The sequence below is a fragment of the Hirundo rustica genome, chromosome 1 (assembly GCF_015227805.2).
Source record: "Hirundo rustica isolate bHirRus1 chromosome 1, bHirRus1.pri.v3, whole genome shotgun sequence".
In the NCBI taxonomy this organism is placed as follows: Eukaryota; Metazoa; Chordata; class Aves; order Passeriformes; family Hirundinidae; genus Hirundo; species Hirundo rustica.
This window is the reverse complement of record NC_053450.1, coordinates 98,374,500-98,399,068: the sequence shown is the minus strand read 5'-3', so window position 1 is coordinate 98,399,068 and position 24,569 is coordinate 98,374,500. Positions and strand designations below refer to the sequence as shown.

At 42.3% G+C, this 24,569-nt stretch overlaps 1 protein-coding gene across 3 annotated transcripts in view; it reads right to left on the bottom strand.

The window, feature by feature from the left end:
• Positions 1 to 24,569, bottom strand: part of TNS3 (tensin 3) — a 238,915-nt gene that overhangs the window by 155,432 nt on the left and 58,914 nt on the right. For all 3 annotated transcript variants that reach the window (XM_040081081.1, XM_040081145.2, XM_040081154.2), the window contains exons 5-8: positions 21,364 to 21,414; positions 20,076 to 20,198; positions 18,255 to 18,319; positions 14,851 to 14,934 (exon numbers count right to left, since the gene is read on the bottom strand). In XM_040081081.1, the coding sequence (XP_039937015.1) occupies positions 14,851 to 14,934; positions 18,255 to 18,319; positions 20,076 to 20,198; positions 21,364 to 21,414 (323 nt within the window). The remainder of the gene's footprint in view (positions 1 to 14,850; positions 14,935 to 18,254; positions 18,320 to 20,075; positions 20,199 to 21,363; positions 21,415 to 24,569) is intronic.

Here is a 24,569-nt window from a genome sequence, read left to right as displayed (position 1 = left end):
AACAGACAATGGTCCAGCTTACGTCAGTAGCAGGGTTCAAACCTTTTTGAAACAATGGGGTGTGAAGCATGTTACAGGAATACCGCATAATCCTAAGGGGCAAGCAATTGTAGAGCGAGCAAATGGTACTTTAAAAACTTATATTGAAAAATTTAGCCATATCACAGATATTCAGGAACGTGTAGCTAAAACATTTTTTGTATTGAACTATTTGTGTGTATTTAGATCATCAAAGGTACCAGCAGTTATCACACATTTTGACAGCCCTAGTGAGAACAAGACAGAACCAACAGAAATCTGGGTTAGATACAAATGTTTGAAGACAGGTTTATGGCAAGGTCCAGTGAAAGTATTATATTGAGGAAGAAGATATCTTTGTGTTTCTACCCCTACAGGACCTGAGTGGATTCCAGCTCAGTGGACGAAGCCAGCATCAAAACCTCAAAGTGGAGGACATCAGGAATCCTCAGTTACACCTAGACGGCTTGGTTCGCCTTCATCAGAAGTTCCTGTTGACAGTGACTGAACCTACCCTCTGTTATATATACAATAGACCATTTTGTACTTTTAATAGCCTGTTTAGCGAATTGTTAATTAAAGATTAATAATTTGTTGTTGTTGTTGTTGCTTTTGTTGTACAGATGATAGCATGAGAGTTTTGTACCTACTGTTCTTTTGTTCCTGTATAGCAAGTGCTTGGTGGGTTCCCCCACAGCCAAAAACAAATGTATGGGTCACTTTGGCTAATTTAACCAATCAAGAAGCAATATGTCTTTCTCTTTCATCCCCCAGAAATCCTTTTTCCACATGTTTAGTAGGATTGCCTGTTGATGAATGGCCTTGCCCTTCACAGATCCCTACTTGTCAAAGGAACAATTCCCGAAAAACAGTAGGTGCTTGGGACAAATGGGTGCCTTATCTACCTTTAGCAGCCTTAGAGCCACAAGAGATTAGTTATTAGGATCAGTTCAGGCTGATGGATGTGTTGTTTTTAACTTTACCAGTAGAACCTTATGTTCTAGAAAAAACTATACCACAATAGTTAACTCTTCTTTGGCAGTTTATCGAAATTCCACACTCTGGTGTAACTATACTTCTCCTATTGTTTCTGTATCTACTTTAGCACCACTTCAATTACCTTTTAGAATGTTTTTTATTTGTGGTGACAGGGCCTAGGCAGGCATTCCCTCTCGGATGAAAGGTAGTCCATGCACATTAGGACGACTATCATTGCTTACCCCGAACACATCTATGATTTTACATCAAACAAGTGCTCAGATGCGAACAAAAAGAATGGTCCATCAGTTTACATCGGAGTGTAAATCAGACATGGAATTTTAGTCCCCAGATAAAATAATTGCTGCATCTGTCCTTGCCCCAAGAGTAGGAACAGCTCAGAGCTTGGCTACTCTTAATAAATTAGGGTGTTGGCTAGCAAAACAAACTAATGCCACGTCTCTTGCTTTAAGTAGCTTATTAGTAGATGTAGATTCGGTCAGGCATGCTACTTTGCAAAACAGGGCCGCGATTGATTTTTTGCTTTTAGCACAAAGTCACGGATGTGAGGAGTTTGAAGGAATGTGCTGTATGAATTTGTCTGACCATTCTCAGTCCATTCATGCTCAAATATCAAGTTTACAGAAATTGACAGAACAATTAAAATTGCAACAAGGGTGGAGTTTAGACAGATGGCTCGCTTCTTTGGGATTAGGACCTTGGCTGACCTCGATGATAAAAATAGTCATTGTAGTAAGCATTGTGATTGTTTTGTTGATTATTTGTTTGCCTTGTATTTGTATTTCCTTGCAAAATTTGATACAACAAGGAGTTCAGAAAATGTTTAATCAGCATCTCCTTGTGCAATTTAAAGAAAACGGGGGAAATGTGGAGAATCTTTCTGTGGAGAATTTTTCTGATGCATGGCTGCACAGCAAGGGCCATGATACTGTTAAGTCGATTGGAATGTAACTATGTCTATGTGGTGTACGTGATGATTAACAAGGATATAATATCCTTGAGCACTAGAATGATACAACAACAAGGGTGTTGTTAGTACAAAAATGCTGAAAAATGCTAGGCTAAGGAACTGAAAATGCTAGATTAAGAAAATTGTAACCGCAAGGCTGATTACAGAAAGAACATGCGTCAAAATATCATAAGCCAATCATAAGCTATAGTTTTGTAATATGTATGAACTAATTATTGACACTATATATTTGCTATTAATCTAAATAAAGCTGAGACTTGTTGATCATCATCGGATGTGGCTTGTCTCCCGTTGTTTTCCGACATTAGGCATAAGGAGTGATTGGGAAAGAAAGGAAAGGAACACTGGATTTTTGGTGAGTACCACTTTTGGTTTTCTAAGGGAAAATCTTTTCAAAGGCATTGTTCCTCAGGGAAAAGGGTTTTTTTTCCTTTTGCTTTCAGAGTAAACCTTCAGGGTGCTTTAATAGCACATTCCTTTCGGCTGCCTGGGGTGGTGGAAAAGGTAACTGTTTTCCCTTCGGCTCTTTTTTTTTCTCTCCAGCGAGGTTTTTAAACTTTCGGTTTCCCAGTCACAGTTAAAGGGAACACAGAAACCTAAAATCTAAACTTTTCCCCAAACTCCCTTCTTCCCCAGTTTGTAAACCCTGGGCTTGGATTACTTTTGCAGGCAGTTCGAGTGCTCAAAACCCCCATCTTAGCAAATCCCAAACTAGTCTTAATTCAGAAGGGGGGCGTCACAAGATGGAGAGGACTCCTTTGTTCCCCAAAATGGCTGAAGCCATGTGTTCTTGAGTCACGAGGAGCCTCTCTCTTTGTCTGTCCCTCCTTCCCACAATCCCTTTCGCAATCCCTTCCTATCCCCAGACCTCTCCTTTTCTTCAATGCCGCCCCTGGCACCGCCCCCTCCTCTGACTCCAGCCCCTACCCTCAAACCTCTGCCCTCTGACTCCACCCCATGTGACTCAAGCATCCAGCCCCTCCCTGCCCCTGGTTCCCACGGTTTCCCTGCCCACAGTCCCAGTTCCCACCTCCCGGAGGGGAGGTGGGGGGAGCCGGGAACCCGGAAGCAGGAAGTGATCCCAGCTTTTCTGCCACCCCTGTCACATATCAATGGTCAAAAAGGGGGGGTGCTGTCCACAGTAATTGGGACCCCTTCCCCCAACAAGCGATTCAGGAGTTATGCAAAGCTCAGGCCAATTTTGGACACGAAAGTGAATACTTTCACAGCCTTTTAAAAGCAAATTTAGCAGGGAATCCTATTGTTCCCTTTGACCTACGTGTCCTAGGGTAACTTTATGATGCCTGTATCCCCAATTGTCTGTTCTGTTTGTGCTGTATATTGAGTCCTGTGCCTTTAAGACTGGTTCTAAGAGCAAGGAGAAGCGCGGAGTTTGTTTTGAGAAAACTGCCTGACTCCTCCACATTCTTCTGCGGACGGGGTGTTCGGCGGAGGCTTGGAGAGACTGCAGGACAGAGATCTTGTTTTGCTTTTAGTTAGTTTCAGCTAGCTAGGGCAGAGAAGTTCCCTGGACTGTTTTTTTTTTTCCTTTTTCTTGGAACTGTTTAAACCTGCTCTGGACTGAAAACCCAGGGGAGCACTGGGGGCTGCACCTGCGGCCCACCAGGGCCTGGAGCTCGGCATTTTCCAGCAGCGCCGGAGGGACTGGGACTGAGGAGAGGCACTGAGAGAGAGAGCCAAGCTACACCCACGGCAAGGACTTTCTCAATTTGCCATCTCACTTCAGGAGAGGTTTTATTGTTTCATATTATTCATTCTTTATACTTGTATGCACTTCATTTGTTTAGTAAAATCGTTTTTTCCACTTTTCTCCAAAGGGTTTTTTTTTTACCGGACCGGTTGGAGGGAGGGGCCACTTGGGTTTGCTTCCTTAGAGGGACCCTATACAGGGGTTTTCTCCCAAATTTGTCCCAAACCAGGACATACTTCTAACTGGTGCCCACTGCGGGGCACGAGAGAGTGGAAAAAACTTGTATTGATTATTATTAACTGCATTTTTTGTTTGTCCTTTGGGTGGGGATTAAACAGTCAGTGGCCATGTTGCTTCTTGAATTCCTAATGTCTCTTAGAATGGAGTCTTTTCTGCATTTCTGTTCCCTAGGCTTTTTTGAGGTCTTACTACCTTTCTGGTCCCTAGGTTTGTTTTCTCACCCAGAAATAGCTCCAATATTGTCCCTAACATACAGCTTTTACACTAGGGATGCACAAATTAGAATAGTTATTTTGCTGGGTTCGGTGATTATGGTTTACAAGAAGCTTATAAAGATACTGGAGTTTGTTCTGGGTATGTTCAGTTTATGGTTTTTTCGTCCTACTCTGCGTCCTAGTTCCAGCAGCATGTTTTGGGGATTTATCAACAATTGCACCCAGTTTGTTAGAGGAGGAGTAGGGGATGAGGCTCTTCAGCCTCTTCTTTCCTTCTTCTCTTTTGAGTCAGTTACATCACTTTTGGAGAATGTTCAGGGTCTCCTGAACGTTAAAGACACCACCTTCCTGGTATTTCACCTGGTGACTTTCCTCTATATGGTTTATAGCTTTTCTAGAATGAGTCACACACCGCTAAACACTGTAGGGCAGCAGATAGAGGCAAGGGAGCAGGGAGATAAATCAGTCACTCAGGCTGCAGCCAACCCCACAGCTATTCAGGCTGCAGCTAAACCAGACAGTGAGGCTAAGACACCGGCAGTTGCTGCAGTAAAGAAGGGAAAGAAGCACACGGACAAAACCGATCGACCAGTGGACGATGATTCAGGTGAAGGATCCTCAATGCCTCCTGACACCCAGTCAGGAGTCAAACCACCTGACACACAATCAGAAGCTGAAGCAACTGATGATACACAGTCAGAAGCCGAACCAACTGATACAAAATCAGAAGCCAAATCAACTGGCACAAGATCGGGAGTCCAACCAACTAGCACACGATCAGGAGCCCAACCAGCTGCTGCAACATCAGGAGCCCAACCAACTGCTACAAGATCAGGAGCCTGACCAACTGCTGCAAGAGCAGGAGATACTATTGAGTCCTTTTCCCTGAAGGACCTTCGTGGCCTAAGAAAGGATTATACTTGACGACCTGATGAATCTATAATTAGTTGGTTAGTCCGTCTTTGGGATGCTGCAGGCGAGGCTACAATACTGGATGGCACTGAAGCGAGACATCTGGGATCCCTGTCACATGATCCAGTTATTGACCAAGAAATGATGAGGGAGGCTAGTCCTTGCAGTCTCTGGGAACGGGTCCTGGGAAGTGTGGCACAAAGATATCTCTGTGCCGACGATCTCTATATGCAGCAAACCCAGTGGAAAACCATTGAACAAGGGATCTAGCGCTTGAGGGAAATGGCAGTGGCGGAGATTGTCTTCTCAGATGACATAAACACTAGGAACCCCGACTTGGTACCATGTACACCTGTGATGTGGCGAAAACTTGTACGACTTGGGCCACAAGAATACTCCTCTGCTTTAGCAATAATGAAGCGGGATGAGACAGAGGAGACCGTGCTTGATATGGCGAAGAAGCTACGAACATATGCAGATGCTGTGCATGGTCCAACACATGCAAGAATTGCAGCTCTGGAAACACAGGTGTGGGGATTAGCAGACAAGATGGAGGAGAATCACAAAGAACTCAAGCAGGACATTCTCCAGATCTCTGCAGTACAAGTTAGGGGCTCTGGCACCACACGCAAACGTTCCCTAGATAGAGAGGGAAAAGGCATCCCACGGGCTAAGCTGTGGTCCTTCCTGCGTGATTGTGGAGAAAACATGAAAGGATGGGATGGAGAATCTACTGATGCTATGACACAACGGCTGCATGAATTGTTGGATGGCAAGACTATGAGAGGAAGTTCCAGCAAGAAAGAAGCAGCTCCGGTTACCCAGGGAAATAAGGATAATCAGGCTTAGAGGGGCCCTGCCTCTAGCCAGGTAGAGGCTAGGGAAAACCGTGTTTTTTGGACTGTGTGGATTCGTTGGCCTGGCACATCAGAACCACAAAAATATGAGGCCTTAGTTGACACTGGTGCACAGTGCACATTACTTCCATCAAGACATGTGGGGGAAGAATCTGTTTCCATTGCTGGGGTGACAGGGGGTTCACAAGATTTTACTTTGGTGGAGGCTGATGTGAGCCTGACTGGAAATGAGTGGAAGAGACACCCTATTGTGACTGGCCCAGAAGCTCCATGCATTTTGGGCATAGACTTCCTCCGAAATGGGTATTTCAAAGACCCAAAGGGATTTAGGTGGGCATTCGGGATAGCAGCTGTAGAGACAGAGGGTGTTAAGCAGTTGAATACCTTGCCTGGACTATCAGAGAACCCATCTGCTGTAGGTCTTCTGAGGGTGGAAGAGCAACAAGTGCCAATTGCCACTTCAACAGTGCATCGCCGACAGTACAGAACAACTCGAGATGCTGTGATCCCCATCCACAAGATGATCCATGAGCTGGAGACACAAGGGGTGGTCAGCAAAACCCACTCACCCTTCAACAGCCCCATCAGGCCTGTGCGCAAGTCTGACGGAGAATGGAGATTGACTGTGGACTACCGTGCCTTGAACGAAGTGACTCCACCATTGAGTGCTGCTGTGCCGGACATGCTGGAACTCCAGTACGAGCTGGAGTCCAAGGCAGCAAAGTGGTACGCCACAATTGACATTGCTAACGCATTTTTCTCCATTCCTTTGGCAGCAGAATGCAGGCCTCAGTTTGCTTTCACCTGGAGGGGCGTGCAGTACACCTGGAACTGACTGCCCCAGGGGTGGAAACACAGCCCCACCATCTGCCATGGACTGATCCAGGCTGCACTAGAAAAGGGTGAGGCTCCGGAACATCTACAGTACATCGATGATATCATTGTGTGGGGAAACACAGCAATGGAAGTGTTTGAGAAAGGAGAGAAGATCATCCAGATTCTCCTGAAGGCTGGCTTTGCTATCAAGAAGAGCAAAGTTAAGGGACCTGCTCGAGAGATCCAGTTTCTGGGAGTAAAGTGGCACGATGGAAGGCGTCAGATTCCCACTGAAGTCATCAACAAGATCACAGCAATGTGCCCACCAACTAACAAAAAGGAAACACAAGCTTTCCTAGGCGCCATAGGTTTCTGGAGGATGCACATTCCTGAGTACAGCCAGATTGTGAGCCCTCTCTACCTGGTCACCCGCAAGAAGAATGATTTCCACTGGGGCCCTGAGCAGCAACAAGCCTTTGCCCAGATCAAGCAGGAGATCGCTCATGCAGTGGCCCTTGGCCCAGTCAGGACAGGACCTGAGGTGAAGAACGTGCTCTACTCAGCAGCCGGGAACAATGGCCTGTCCTGGAGCCTTTGGCAGAAGGGGCCTGGGGAGACTCGGGGCCGACCACTGGGATTCTGGAGCCGAAGCTACAGAGGGTCCGAAGCCAACTACACTCCAACAGAGAAGGAAATCTTGGCTGCCTATGAAGGAGTTCAAGCTGCCTCAGAAGTAGTAGGCACTGAAACACAACTCCTGCTAGCACCTCGACTACCAGTGCTGGGATGGATGTTCAAAGCAGAAGTTCCCTCTACCCACCATGCCACCAATGCCACATGGAGCAAATGGATTGCCCTCATCACTCAGCGCGCCCGCATTGGAAACCTAAATCGCCCCGGGATTTTGGAAATAATTACAAATTGGCTGGAAGGTGAAAACTTTGGTCTCATGGATGAAGAGGAGCAGGAACAAATGACACGTGCTGAAGAAGCTCCACCATACAACCAACTGCCAGCAGAAGAAACACGCTATGCTCTTTTCACTGACGGTTCCTGCCGCATCATTGGGATGAAACGAAAGTGGAAAGCAGCTGTATGGAGTCCCACAAGACAGGTTGCACAAGCCACTGAAGGAGAAGGTGGGTCAAGCCAACTCGCTGAGCTCAAAGCTGTTCAACTGGCCCTGGACATTGCTGAAAGAGAGAAGTGGCCAAAGCTCTACCTCTACACTGATTCGTGGATGGTAGCCAATGCTCTGTGGGGATGGCTGGAGAAGTGGAAAAAGGCCAACTGGCAGCGTAGGGGAAAACCAATCTGGGCTGCAGATGAGTGGAAGGACACTGCTGCTCGGGTAGAGAAGCTACCTGTCAAAGTCCGTCATGTAGATGCCCATGTCCCCAAGAGTCGGGCTAATGAGGAGCACCGAAACAATGAGCAGGTAGATCAGGCTGCAAAGATAGAGGTGTCAAAGATAGACTTAGATTGGCAACACAAGGGAGAGTTGTTTCTAGCTCGATGGGCCCATGATGCCTCAGGCCATCAGGGCAGAGATGCCACCTACAAGTGGGCACGAGACCGAGGGGTGGATCTAACCATGGACAGTATTTCTCAGGTTATCCATGACTGTGAGACGTTTGCTGCCATCAAGCAGGCCAAGCGGGTGAAGCCCCTATGGTATGGCGGGCGATGGTCCAAGTATAAGTATGGGGAAGCCTGGCAGATTGACTACATCACCCTTCCCCAAACCCGCCAAGGCAAGCGCTACATGCTCACAATGGTAGAGGCCACCACAGGATGGCTGGAGACCTACCCTGTGCCTCACGCTACGGCCCGTAACACCATTCTAGGCCTTGAAAAACAAGTTCTTTGGAGGCATGGTACCCCTGAGAGGATTGAATCAGACAATGGAACTCATTTCAAGAACAGCCTCATCAACAACTGGGCTAGGGAACATGGCATTGAGTGGGTGTACCATATCCCCTATCATGCACCAGCTTCAGGGAAAACAGAAAGATACAACGGACTGCTAAAAACCACCCTGAAAGCACTGGGTGGGGGATCATTCAAAAACTGGCAAAGGCCAGCTTCCTTAGAGGGACCCTATACAGGGGTTTTCTCCCAAATTTGTCCCAAACCAGGACACTATGGCAGCTTTTTTCTTCCATCCTTTCGCCCACACAGTTTAGGCTTTGGGAATCCACATGGAAAAAAATATTAAGAGATTTACTTCCAGAGCTGTTGGGGAGGATGAAGCCAGAAAGCCCTATAAATATGATTGCTTAGATTCTGAGAATGTGAAGTCTGTAAGTGAGATAGAATTGAAAGTAAGTTTTGATGTTTGAGATGTCCTAGCTACTGGATGTCTGGGAAAACAGTTATGTGACCAGCTGAAGGTCACCTGCAGCCAGACCCAGAGGTCAAATGGAATGTCCTGTCTCACCCCCCAATGTATGGTTCATCCCACACCTGTAACCCTCCCCTGCAGTATCAGGTATCTGTAACCCCATTGGCCCAAGTCCTGTTCCAGCCCACCTTGAAGACCCCTAAGAAGGGGTCCCAAGGGGGCTGGACAGTCTCTTTGCCTGGCACCCTTTCCCGAGGACTTTCCTCTCCCTACCTCTCCCTTCCCACACTTTCCTAGGTCTTGCCACAAGCTGCAGCCTGGCAGCTCAGAGCAAGGCCTCATATCCCTTACAATAAACCTCATCTTCTAAAACCCAACTTCACAGATCTCTCATCTACATTCATCCACGCCATCCTGGAGTCCACAGCAGAGAAGTTAGTTCTACACAAAGCTTTGGCAAAATCCTGAAATGGTTGTTGGTAATAATAATTTGCCAATTCGATTAAAACATCTGTGTAGTGATGGTGAATGGGTCTCACCCTGCAAGCAGGCTCAGGAAATTCCTTTAGATGTTTTGGAATGCATTAAAGATGCTGCTTCCAGAGCACTCTTTTCAATCCAGCCCAACGGGCCTTTCCAACCTTACAGTAAAATAATACAGCTTCCATCAGAACCTTTTGTAGCATTTGTGGAGTGATTAACCTGAGCTATCGAGTTACAGGTTAAGAATGAAGGAGCCCAAGAACAGGTCCTAGAGGGGATGGTGCTGACCAATGTGAACGAACATGGCAAGGCAGCCATCCTCAGCCTCCCCATGGAACCAGCGCCAGCCTTAGATGACATGCTCCACGTGTGTACCAAGAAGGTTCCCTTCATGACAGCTCACCTAAACCACAGTTGCAGAGATGCATTCAGACCACCGCAAAAAGCTGCCGCAGCAGACACCATGCCCTGTGCCTGTGCCACGGCCACCACCCAAGAGAAGAACGACGTGTCTCCTGTGTGATCAGGCTGGACATTGGGCATCTCAATGCCCTTAAAAGAAGCAATTTCTGGACTTTCAGGACAATGGGGGCAAGGGGTCTCAAGAGTTCAAAGGGAATTTTTCAAAAAACTAAAAAGTGAGCGCCGGCTTGCCCAGGGTGCCAACATAAATGGGGCAAGTCTGAGGAGGTGGGATGAAAAACTAGAAAATGCAAATGTTAAATTAACTAATCCTGCTATAACCAGTTCTGCCTTTCAGCAGAAGTCACCAGATATGACCCTGCAGATCATGACGTGAGCAGACCCTGTCTAACCACTGAATGTCTCCAAAAGCCTTTTAGGTTGCAACTGACAGAGCCCTTGCACCTGACACAGACTGGCATTTAGGTTCATTGGATCTACAGGTGCCAGGCTCCTGGCAACATGTTGGCAGTAAGTATGTCATCCTTGGGGACACCAAGTACACACCGAGAGAAATCGAGATCCTTCCGGGTCTTGCCTCATCAAACCCTAAACGACTAGTTCTCTGGCTGCGCTGTGTCCGCCCACCTTTGTTTCTGCCTAAGGGGCAGATAATAGCTCAGGCAATTCCAGCACCTGACCCGTTCCCTGAAAAAGACATCACAAGGAACAAACACCTTGATGTTTGCCCCACACGAGTTATTGGGAGGGACAAACTCATAATAGGGTGTGAGGTCCGTCTCGGTGGGGAAGTAATAAATCTCAAAGGGGTTTTGGACACAGGTGTGATTGTAGCAATTGTACCAGAAAGGATGTGGCCCTCACATTGGGAACTGCAAAATGTGGCTGGGCAGGTAGAAGGTATAGGGGGGATGAAATGGGCAAAACAATCAAAAAGTGTTGTGCAAATTAAGGGGCCAAATGGACAATTAGCTACACTGTCTCCATTTGTTTTTAGTTTATTCAGATCCCTTGTGGGGGAGAGACCTGATGGCCCAGTAGGGAGTCACGCTTGGTATTCCAGATGCCCCCCCGGTTTTTCGGGCTTCGGCCACTGAAGAACGCCCTACCCAGAAACTCAATTGGAAAACTGATTCACCAGTCTGGGTAGAGCAGTGGCCGCTCAGTAAAGAAAAATTGAAGGCGCTTCAGGAGCTAGTGGATCAACAGCTAGCTAAAGGCCACATTCTGGAAACCACATCCCTGTGGAATTCCCCAGTCTTTGTTATCAAAAAGGCAAACAAAGGCAAGTGGCGGCTCCTCCATGATCTCTGTCAAATTAATAATGTCATTGAAGACATGGGTTCTCTCCAACCAGGGATGCCATCCCCAGCGATGCTCCCCCAAAACTGGAATTTGGCAACTATTGATATCAAAGATTGTTTTTTCCAGATCCCTCTGCACCCTGACGATGCCCCACGTTTCGCCTTCTCGGTCCCTACCCTCAACCAAGAAGCCCCGAGGAAAAGATACCACTGGAAATTTCTTCCCCAAAGGATGAAAAACTCGCCATCTATTTGTCAGTGGTACCTCTCTTCCCTGCTGTCCCCAGTGCGCACAGCTGTAGGAGAAGCCATCATCCTGCACTTCATGAATGAAGTGCTTGTGTGGGCCCCCAATGATGATTTACTGTCCCACACGCTTGACCTGACAATCGATTTTTTGGTTGCTGCAGGGTTTGAGCTTCAGTAGGAAAAGATTCAAAGGATGCCGCCTTGGAAGTACCTGGGTCTGGAGACTGGTAAGCAGACCATTTTGCCGCAAAAATTGGTTGTCAAAAATAACATCAAGACCTTAGCAGATGTCCAGCAGTTGTGTGTTTCCTTAAATTGGGTAAGACCTTGGCTAGGTCTGACCACTGAAGACCTAGACCCCCTCTTCAATCTTTTAAAAGGGGGAGAGGAGCTAAGTTCTCCTAGGACCCTCACCCAAGAGGCAAGAGCAGCCCTAGAAAAGGTGCAGGACTGTATGGCCACCAGACAGGCCAACAGGTGCAAATCTAAATTCATCATTTTAGGCAAATTGTCACACCTACACTGGATGATTTTTCAGTGGGAAAGAGTGGAAAAATCAAAAAAGGACAAAGACTGTAAGGATCTCCTCTTAATAATAGAGTGGGTTTTCCTCAGTCACCACTGGTCCAAAAGAATGACCAGGCCACAGGAATTGGTAGCAGAATTGATCTGGAAAGCCAGGACCCGGATCAGGGAATTGGCAGGTTGTGATTTTGAGTGTATTCATATCCCAATTGAGATAAACTCCGGCCAAATCACAAAAGCAATGTTGGAGCACCTGATTCATGAAAATGAAGCTTAGCAGTTTGCTCTAGATAGCTACACAGGTCAAATTTCAATTCATCGGCCTGCTCACAAATTATTTAGAGAACAAATTCAGTTCAAATTGTCATTAAAAAGTGTTCAGAGCAGGAGGCCTTTAAAGGCTTTAACCGTTTTTACAGATGCATCTGGAACCTCTCATAAATCAGTAATAACATGGAAAAATCCTCAAACTCAGCAGTGGGAAAAAAATATTGTTGAAGTGGAAGGATCACCTCAGGTAGCTGAGTTGGCTGCAGTTGTTAGAGCTTTTGAAAAGTTTCCTGAACCATTCCATTTGGTCACAGATTCGGCCTATGTAGCAGGTGTAGTATCCAGAGCTGAACAAGCTGTACTGAGTGAGGTCTCCAATGCTGCACTTTTCAACTTGCTCTCAAAACTAGCAAATCTAGTCTCCCACTGAGAGCAACAATTTTATGTGATGCACATCAGATCACACACCGATTTACCAGGATTCATAGCCGAGGGCAACAGAAGGGCTGATGCTCTTGCTGCACCTGCGGAGATGGCTCCACTCCCAGACATCTTTGGACAAGCCAAAATCAGCCATCAGCTTTTTCACCAGAATGCACCAGGCCTAGTCCACCAGTTCCACCTAACGCGGGAACAGGCTTGGGCAATTGTATCAATGTGTCCCTCCTGCCAGCTACACCCACTCCCAGCCCTGAGTGCAGGAGAGCAAACCCCAGGGGACTGAAGAGCTGTGAGGTGTGGCAGACGGATGTGACACACATCATGTCCTTTGGTAGGCAAAGGTATGTCCATGTATCTGTAGACACCTTTTCTGGAGCTGTCTATGCCTCTGCCCACACAGGGGAGAAGTCTAGTGATGCCATGAAACACCTAATAGAGGCTTTTTCCTTCCTGGGCATCCCCAAATCAATAAAAACTGATAATGGACCCACTTACACATCCAAGGAGTTCAGAAGCTTCCTGCAGCAATGGGGAGTAGAGCACAAAACAGGCATCCCCTGCTCCCCAACAGGTCAGGCCATCGTGGAAAGGACCCACCAAAATCTCAAAAGGGTCCTCAGCCAACAACATCAGTCTCTAAAATTAGAAACACCCCAAATCCAGTTGTCCAAAGCCTTGTTCACTCTGAACTTTTTAAATTGCACATTTGGATATCTTAACCCACCAGTTGTGCACCATTTCAGAGAGAACTGCCAACTGCAGCTGAAAGCAAAGCCTCCGGTAATGGTAAAGGATCCAGCAACCAAGGAAACAGAGGGTCTTCATGATCTGGTCACCTGGGGTCGTGGGTACGCCTGCATGTCCACTCCCTCGGGTCCCAAGTGGGTGTCAGCCAAGTGGGTGAAACCTTTCATCCCTAAAAGTGCAAAGCCATCTGCAGAGGCCCCACAAGTGGCCAGTGCTGCGTGGAGGAGGCGAAAGTGCGGAACCCTCTCCTTCTAATTATCATCTTCTCTTAACAGTGTTTTTCTGGACAGTTTGTTTGCACTAAAGGTAATTTTTTTTCTTCTGCAACTTTAAAGGTACTCAAGGTCCGAACTCTGAACAATCTCCCAGGGACTGAGCCTTCGTCCTCCTCAATTTAATAAGAAAGAGGGAAATGTTACAGTGTGTTAATTGGTTTATATTGTGTTTCATTTTTATATTGGTTTTTTAATATTTTCTTCCCTGTCCCCCTTGGAAACTGTATCACGTGGTTTGTTCCTGCTTGGCTGCGCCCATCCCCCACACTGGAATGTAACCCCGCTCTGTTTCACTCCCACCTTGTCCCTGATTGGGTAGTGGCTTGTCCCTGCCTCTGGGCCCGTCCCCCCTGGGAAAAAGCCCCGGGACAGCTGGGGCCGGTCTCTCTCTGGCACTGGCAGGGACAGTAAAGGAGCTCTGGACCAAATAAAGCTATAATTTCCCCACCATCCCCCCCACCCCCAGACAAAGAGCAGGCTCTTGCCTTTTGCCATCGATGGTTGTCTGGGTCTCTCTAAAGAACCACCACACAAAGGGCTTATTACTTTGAATCCTAACTCAACCTTTATACTACAAAAACTGAAAAGGTAACACAGATAAACATAAGGAATATTTTATGTTTTGACAAATATTTACTAGCATGGACATGGGCCATGTGCATAATCTGCAGATCCTCTAAACAAGTAGTAAAAAGATCTTTATTGCACACTAATCAGCACACATTCCATACTCATCATGCCACAGAAAAATGAACTGTTATCTTGGAACAATCAAGTTTGTGACATCTCTTTGTTAACAAACAATGCAGTGAGAATTCATTTAGATAAGTATGGTACAAAAGGTCTTGCCTATCTGGAACCACATGCAGGAACTGAAGGAGAGATCTCACCAGAGGAAAAATATTAATATAAGATACAGTGCTGAGAATTCATAAAGCACTGGAGGATCTTGTGGAAATAGCCTTCACATAGCTGGGAAGGGAGTAAGGGATGGGAGCAGAAGATAATGATGACATTACCTAATGATATAAATTAGAAACAAATTGAATACCTTCTTTGGGATGGCTGCATTAAAGCAGAAACTTTATCATCGAAGAATTTCTTCATAGCAAATCTGTCTAGAGCCTGATCAGCACTGTCAAGAAAGAGACACGTGTTATTCTGCTTCAGTGTTATCTTGAAAATTCAGCAGGTTACTGCTTGAAATATGCAAAAATATTCAGGGAAAAAAAAAAATCTAAAAAAGAAGCAGCTAACTAGGCAACTCTAGTAATTTGGACATTGTGGACAATGTTTATTCCACTGACACCTTCTAATTCAATACCTTAAGATAGTTTCCTTCCTGAGCAAAACACCTTCTTCCTTATTTAATTAACTGAATTGCCTGCTTCCAACATGAATACATTGAAATCAGAATGTACAAAACTTTGGCAAAACCAAACTGCTTAGGCTCCCAAAGAAGGATACTTGCCATAATTTTTTGAAAGTGCCACTGGGAAGTTCTCTCTGTAAAATATAAATTTATTTTGTTTTTCAGAAAGAACTGTAGTACCGGATAGGGGTTCATTTAAGTAGTCAGTGATTCTTTCAGCCTTTGTTTCCTGAACTCTGAGCCATCAAGGAAGAGACTGTCTTTGAAAAAGAACTGTTTTACATCAGACAACCTCTTCAAACACACAATCAAGGAGCAACATATTCCAAAAAACACATTTTCTTCTATTGTCTATCTAGAATGCCTCTTATGTGGGTCCTTTTTGGGTGAAGGATGGCAAGGGGCTACAGAAAAAAAGAAAAAGTGCCAAAAATCAGTATGAATGCTGTTAATCACATATGCCAAGTAACATGCTATGGTGATTATTTTAGATCCATTCCACATAAAAACAATGTGTCTCGTAACAGATTACTAGGTCACACTTTTAATTTACATCAGAATATAAAAGATCTGGAAGTTCCAAAATATAAGAACACACCAGAATCTCAATGTCTAAATTCCACAACTACCTCAACCTAAATGAGTTCAGAGGAAAACTGTGCAAAATACACTTACGCATATCAGGATAAAAATGAAATTTATGCCTTTTCCAAAAATTAATCAGAAGATATCAATTGTCTTGACAGGGAGCTGGATCAGACTATAAAGTCAAGCCTTTTCTTCATGGGTGCTAAAAATTACACAGTGTGTACTTTAAATATTCTTGAGCCAAAACCTCTTTCTCACACAATCCATCACGTATCTTCATACATCGTCCCCACATTGCCATCCAGAATTTAGGCAGCCCGTTCCTAACTGGCCAAAAACTGCTTTTGCACCACTTTGCTTGTTAAAATAGAGTGTACCAACAACTGCTAAGAGCTCTGTTTGACCTCAGTAAATTTGATGACCCATTATTCTTTCCTAAATGAGAAAATTTGATATTACAACATATGACTAAGGAGAGGTTGCATCAATATGGATTTTTCATAGAATCACAGAATGATTTAGCTTGGAAACAATCTTAAAGATCATCTTGTTCCAACTCCCCTGCCATGGGCAGGACACCTTTTACCAGATCAGGTTACTCAAAGCCCCATCCAACCTGGGCTTGAGCATTTCCAGAAATGCAGCATTCACAACTTCTCTGGACAACCTGTTCCAGTGTCTCACCACTCTAACAGTAAAGAATTTATTCTTTATATTTAATATCTAATCTAAATCTACCCTCCTTCAGTCTATAGCCATCTCCTCCTTGTCCTATCACTGCCTTACTTTGAAAACACCCCACTCCACCCATCTTTTAGGCCTCCTTTAGGTACTGGAGGACTACAGAATAACCTCTGGGTACTGGCCACACGCTCTCAAGCATACTAAAAAAATTGACCCTGTCCTGGCCAGAACTAGGGCACCTATGTATGCTGACAATTATGAACTTTCTTTAGTGCAAACATCTTCAAGGTCTTCTAAGTACCATTTCAGACATAGTAGATGGCACCCTTAACAGCAGCACCCGCAGTAATTTCTGTTTCTGCAAGATTGCTGTGTACCATTTTCAAGAGTTTTGATAATGCTAGAGATATACAAATCCTAGCTGGGAAACCCCCAACCTAATTATTACACAGAAAAGTTAAGTTTTGGATAGCATCTGCCAGATATCCAGAAAGTTAGAGATGGCTTTCCAAGCTCACTCCTCTCCTGCACTTCCCTGGAGGAATCCTGAATTTGCTAGGGGTAAAAGGTGATAACTTTCATTGCTGGGTTTAACAAAACAACACCTGAATGTGACTGTAATGGTGTTATTAAAATGTATTTATAGCCAGGTATCACCTTTAAGGAGGACATAATACTGCAACACGAAATCACACCACAACTGTACTACCCTCACTTGACATGTTTTGTCATTCACAATACTTCTCAACAAAATATGAAATTGTGGCAATCACTGAGGCAAGTGGTTTTTTCAGCATATATTGGTGTACAAAATGGACTTGGTTTCTTGGTGCACAATTACTTATAAATTTGTTTTACTCCAATGAACACAAATTAGTTGACAGGATTCTAGTTTGACTGACATCCATGAGTAATTTGGCATCAAACTCTAATGATGCAAGACGCCGTCAACTACAGTAGTGGATCAAATCTATTACTGACAGGGTGGTGTAAATTCAGGACCAAATTTGATTTAAGCATGGCATTTAGAGTGTATTCTTATTTTAATATATTTATGTATGTGTGTGTATATATATTTATTTAAAAAAAAACAAAAAACAACAACAACAACAAAAAAAACCCACACAAGGGAAAACTATGTGATTAGAAACCCAACAAAAAAGTCCAAAATGCATTTCATCTTTTTTGAGACCATTTATAAAATTGTATCTTTTTTAATATAAATTATCAATTGTCATTTCATAATTTAAGCACTCCAAAAGAAACAATTAATACCAAATGATCAGACACCTACTGTTTGAACTGACTGCAAAATAAAGTCTAGGTTATTTCTTACACTTCATTCTGCACTTGGACCAATGTCTAGGAATTCCCTATTCAAATACTCTTTCCAGATTCCAATAACCATTTCCCTTAAGAACTTAAGGAATAATTTCTCACCGATTCAAGAGGCCACTTGATGGATGTGGCAAATAAATAGGTTTAATAGAATAAAGACAGTATCATTACATAAAAATGGTTTCTTGCACATTCTAACATCCATCTGAAAACATCCTTTGGAAAAAATTTCTACAAACCAATAAAATCTGTTTCAAATGGACCTTAGATCATCACCTAATCCAGTCTCCTGCTGGAAGCAGGATTACAAGAAAACTGTCATGTAAGCAGACTCTGTTAAGAAAGACTTGCTCTAAAACTCTTTCAGAAGAAAACCTGACAAACAGTAAGCTGATAGACAGTAATCAACTAAAAGGCATTTTCCCCAATGCTTATTGTAAAAAAAACATACAACATGCATTATTCACACTTACCTTGCAGAAACATTGGTAAAGTGCATATATGATGATATGACTACACCTATCCTTCCTTTTCCTTCCTGTATTAGGAAAAAGGGAAAGACAACTTATATTATGTATTACATTATTGGGCATTATTATATTTAAGACCCATACTAAATACAATTTCAATGCAAGAGATTCAGAATCCTTTTGCTCATGCACCCTGTGCTGATGGAAAGGTAGAAATTATCGGCAGCAACTTATCTGTTACTGTAAGCTGGCTGAAAAATTACATTAAAAAAACACTAAGTAGGGTTTCTGTGCGCATGTGTGTCAAATCTTACCAATTAAGAGAAATCAACTGGAAAAAAAAAATTGTATTAATTTTGTATTAATTTTCCAGAGATCATTCACAACAAGTCTAGACAATGTTGCAATTTCCAGGATGAAAAGCCATAAAATACCTATTTTAGAAAGAATAGACCTTTCTGGCAGGTTTTTGTGGGAAGACAGATAGAGATAGTGCTAAAGGCAGTCTTGCCTCCCATACATTGCAGCTGTGTTAATTATCAGAGTGGGAACAGCCTTGCCCTCATAGCTGTGGGTGTGATAAAAGAGTGAATTAGTTGGGAGAAGAGTCAGCTGGAGTTTGCTGGTCGTGATGGGAGGAGGAAGGGACAGGAGGTTGTGCGAGGGACAGAAAGGGTAAGATGCCGTTCGAGGGACAGACAGTTTTTAAAGGAGCATTCTTGAGTGCTGTGGTCATCTCGATGACAACAGGTTTTCACATTTTTACCTCCCCAACACCTGAGATTTATAGTAACTTATTTTCTATGGATAATTTAAAAAATGTTCTAAAGTATTTTTATATAATTTATATGACAAATGCAACAAAATTTAACAAGCAGCAATTCTCACAGATTTCAAAATATTTTCAGTCTCTCAGCTGATGGTAGTTGGCTGCATCTTTCTCTGTGGCTGGAAACCTATATTAGTAAAAGGCATTCATCAAGAACATGCATTATTAATTTGTATATGATTGTATACCTAGAAATACTTTGTTCCCTTTTCTTTTGTCCCATGTATAGGCTGTTCTCCTAGCTGCATTCCTGCAACTACTAAGATTTCAAGTATTTCATACAATAATGACATTCGGCCTGGGAGAAATTTGGGACTGGAGACTATACGACTTGATGCAAAGTTTCCATCCCATTATCACCATCATTTACTTTGTTTAGAGTAACATCTGCCAGTGATACAGAGATAAGTTTGCTTCAAGTGTCACTAGCACAGCTACCAACCCAGTTCTGAATTCACTGAATCCAAATTTAACTATGGTTTTTCTTTATTTCTGTTTATTGTGATCAAGCAGGAGGAAGTAACACAGCACACAGCTAGCTTTGCTCTAATGCACTGCAATGATGCTGCCAATTAAAGCCATTCAAATTATTTAGAAGGTCCTTAATGACCTCATTTCCTACAACCATACACAGTCTAAAGAGATGCTCTGTGATACAGCGCCTATTCTTATCCAGCAAGAAAATTTATGAGTGTCACAAAACATGGAGAGTTTTCCATTAAGCTGGAAAAATCTCAAGCTTCTAAATACATTTACAGAAGTAACTGTGACCTTTGAAGGATGAAGAAACATTGGTTCATGCTATACCTGCAGCAAGGGCTAGGACTTTAGTCATAAAAAAGACATTTTTGACAAGTATGAACGGTCAATGGATTTAAGCTTACTTACATCAACAGAACATCTGGCACACTGTTGCCAACAACTTTTTTATTTTTTTTTAATGAGAAAAGGACAAGATTTTTGAAAATTAATACAAACTCATCCACTGCACTTACTCTGCAATGGATCACGACCACGTGTTGAGGGTCATTGTCCAGCCAGGACTCCATAGCCTTGCAAATGGTGCACACCTTATCCAGAAGTGGAGCATGGAGATCAGGCCAACCCACATCCATAATCTGCAATTAAACAAGTAACATTTACAAGAGACACTAATTGTCATGATTGAAAGTCTTCACAACTTTTCCCATCTCACATTATCATGCAGTTATCATGATGCTTACAGGTCTCTTAAGTGGAAGAGGGAATTTTTCAAGACACTAGTACTTTTATAAAAACAAGTAAACAAAAAACTTCTTCCTCTTTGCCCTGTCCCAATCTCACCAACCACTTAAAAATTACAACATTTCCAAAGGTCTTGATTTCTTAAAAGACTTTTCTGTTAGAATTTCTGGTATTTTATAACAGCAAATACAATCAGAATTAGAACAAAGAACGATTTTTGATTGTTTTAATTTTATTTTCAATTTATTTCCTTCATGTGCAACATGATTAAGGCATGTCAAAATTTTGTTCAGATTTTCTATTCACTACATAGTATAGTTTACTAAGCCTATTTTTATTATATGCATCTTTACTAACAAAACATACCTAATACAATACATACATATTATACATTCAACATATGCCTAATATTAAAAAACCTTCATGATCAATAAAGAATGCAAAAAGTTAAAATTAAGATGAGTTTTAGTACTTTCCTCATGTAGCTTATCTCTGTAAATCTATTGCTGCATATACACATCTGTGCTACTCTGTCTGGCCTTGTAACAGATGCTGAAGTGTACCTGCACAGCACTCCTTACAACAAACAAACACAAGGAACAAGAGTCAGACATCAATCATTCTGATAGTCCTTATGCCTCTATTGGCAACTGGTCAACAATAATACAAAAGGGAAGTCCTTATCTGAATCAAGTTCACTAGCTTCAGCTGACTGTATATTATAGTATACAACCTCAGTATCCTGTGACTGCACAAAAAAAGTATACTTGAAGTAAAATTTGTATCACCCAGTAGAAGTTTTTCAGAAGTCACAACAGGCTTCTGGTCCTATGTGTAAAGTCTAAGAGAATAACAGGAATGGCTGTGTAAAGCACAGATCTAATAGACACAAATCAGAACTTGAGAAAAAATAAAAAAGGATGTATGTGGGGTTTTTTAGTATCTTCCAAAACTTCCTCTCTTACTCTGTATATCAACACCTGCATAGCTTCACGATTTATCAGGCCATTTAGGTTGTATTTAGCACAAGAAAGCTATGTTATGGAAGACTATTGATACCTTTGGGTTAAGCTTGGCAAGGTCATACCTCTTTTCAGAGAGGTTTAGTACCTGTTCAGAAAGAAAGAAAAAATATTAACCATCAAGACTCTATAATTTATAAAGTAAATAGACGTATTTGAAACAAAAATTACAAGAAACTACAGTGACATGGTTTGCCCATCATTCTACTAAACTAAATTAACATTTGATGTCAGGCAGCACTAGTGAACATATTTTAGATATGCAGTTATTTTACAATAAAACTAAAGCTAAATGCACATTTTGAAAAAGGACAATTACAATTCCACTACATCTTATTTATTTTGCATAGCTTTGAGTATATTGAGGTATATTGAGAGACACCTCAATGCAATATAATGCAGAGCATAACAACGAACAGTGAGAAGTCTGGGAGGGTGGTGCGGTGTTAAATATTTGAATTTGTGTGCCTGACAAGAAAGTACTGGTCTGTCAAAACTTTGCAGGGAAGATATGACATATCTATTTAAGTATAGCTTGGTCTATAAGACCTTTGAACTTTTCTGTTAACCCACTACATAGCAAGTTACCCTCCACTTAGTGCTTAATAAGGAATAAATGAAGAGATACACTGCAAAATGAACAGAAAGCAGTGTACACAAGAATAATTGACTCTTTCGTTAGAAAGTGCCTTAAATTAGTGTCAATTAACAATAAAAAGCTGAAATACCATTACTGGAGAACTGAAACAATGCTAATGAGGCAGAATCTCTTTCACAGTGTGGCTATTTCACATCCCGAGTTATGTACAGATGGCATAATCATTGAAAAAGTCTCATTAATTACATGGAGAGAATGGAATAAACCCATCATAAACATGAGAAAGAGTAAATATGAGGCAAGTCCATTATGCAGTTTATTACTACCCAAGGACAATTTAGGAACCCTTTTCTAAAGTGTAACACTCTTCTAAAGTATTACCCTTTTGTGTTAACCAGCACTATCATCAGATGTCTAAGAAAAGAAGCCAAAAACTCAACAGGTTAAAGCAACTACATCATGTATATATGTATCCTTACTGGAAATACCAACAGTAAAACAGGAATTAAACTATTATTATCTTCTATAAACTACACAAATTTTTTTTGTAATTTTCTATTAGCTTTCATAACTGGAAAACAAATTAACGGAGAGGTGCAGTTCTCAATACAGATCTCAGTACAGAATCCTTAAAATGAGTGCTAAAGATATATTAAGAAATAGATTACCTAAAAATTTCCACAGGAAAAGAAGGGGTATTTGACAAAAACTTTTTTATTTATCTTTCTTATTGTATTTATACTTAGGAACAATTAAAAATTCCTGCGTGTCAGGATACAGTCCTGTTCATGACAGGTATTTGTCACTGCTGGGTCAGACACCAAACTCAAAGATGCTGTTGTATCCCAGTCAAGCTACAGTGACCACACTGAGATACTCCAGGAATTCCAACAGCACAGAATAGAGAACAGAAGGTACAGGAACCAACATTTCACATACAACAAAGCAGGACATCACAGAAGGCTTTGAAGATAAGTATATGGTATAAAAAGATGCCACTGTGTGTTGGTTTTGGCTGGGATAGAGTTAATTTTCTTCAAAGTAGCTCATATGGGACTGTATTTTGGATTTGTGTTGAAAATGGTGTTGATAAGACAGGGATGTTTTCATTATTGTTGAGCAGTGCTTACACAGTGTCAAGAGCTTTTCTTTTTCAAGAAATGTTTTTCTTTTCAAGAGCCTTCACATCACACCACGAGTGAGTGGGCTGGGGATGCACAAGAAGCTGGGAAAGGACACAGACAAAACAGGTGACCCCAAATGACAAAAGGGATTTTCTATACCATAGGACATACTCAGCACATAAGCCTAAGGAAGGAGGGAGTAGGGACATTAAGAGTGGTGGTGTTGTTTGTCTTTCCAAGTCATCATTACACATTATGAAGCCCGGCTGTCCTGAGGATGGTTGCACATAGAAAGCAATTAATAATTCCTTGTTTTGCTTTGCTTGTCTGTAAAGCTTTTGTTTAACTTATTAAGCTCCTCTTATCTATTTTCTCACTTTTATTCTTTTGATTCTCTCTCCCGTTCCATTGGTGAGGAAGCTAGTGAGCAGCTGTAGGGGGTCAGGTTACTGGTTGGGATTAAACTATGACACAGTGGAAGATTAATTGCATCCCTTTTGGTCCCTTTTTGGCATATCCTAGGTCTACTTATATATAAGAAAGAGAAGCATTACCTGCAATTTCTAATTTTCATCTGTTGGAAACGTCATACTTCTGGGAACCAAAGCCCATAGGGATTTTTTTTTTTTTTTTTTTTAGGATGTCAAAGCAGAGAAAAATTTACTGTAAGATATTGATAGGCTTTCATCTCTCCATGAAGGACTCTGGTCTTAGACTGAAGTATAATCCTCTACTGTTAGAGAAAAATATATACTTAGGGGTTTTTTTCATAACAAGCTTATACTCAAACAGGAAACAATGCGCTCACTCCTTTCACTGTAGTGAAAGAAAACAACTAGATAAAAAAATGACAAATGCTCATTTGTAGTATATGTTCTGTTAGCTGAGACCCTGAACAAATAAAAGAGTAAATTGTTCCCATGAACTTCAGCAGGACTGCTGACTTGCATACCATTTTGTGGAGGTTTTGGGGTTTTTTTTTCTTTGCTGATATACGTGTGGCTCTTGAGTAGGCTGAAGGGGTATTCAAAACATGAGAAACAAAAGGTAGTTTAAAAACAAGCTCTCTGAATCTACAACCTGGCTGTGCTTTGTCAGGTTATCTTGTAAATTTGTAGAAACACATTTGGAGTAGACAGCATCAAGCTTTCTTTCTATAAAGACAGCTGATTTCCAAAGTACACATTAGAAAATAAATTAATAAATAGAACAAAATTAGAACAAAAAAAATCAAAAAAATCTCAACTTTGCAAGAGAAATTGACCACAATACCTCTCAGGGACAGACACTACAATCCTTCTCAGACACTGAACCAGACTTTCCATGTATCAGTCTTTTGTAATACAAGTATTAAGTGAGATTTAACTGGAGAGATTACAAGCTTACACTGTTATTGCATAAAAAAGGCCAGAGAAGAGTGAATTTGAACCTTTAAAGCTTTACACACAGGTCACCTTCAAACTATTACTATTGTGTGCCTTTAAGCTACCCATGCCTGATACAAGAGAAGCCAAGGCCACC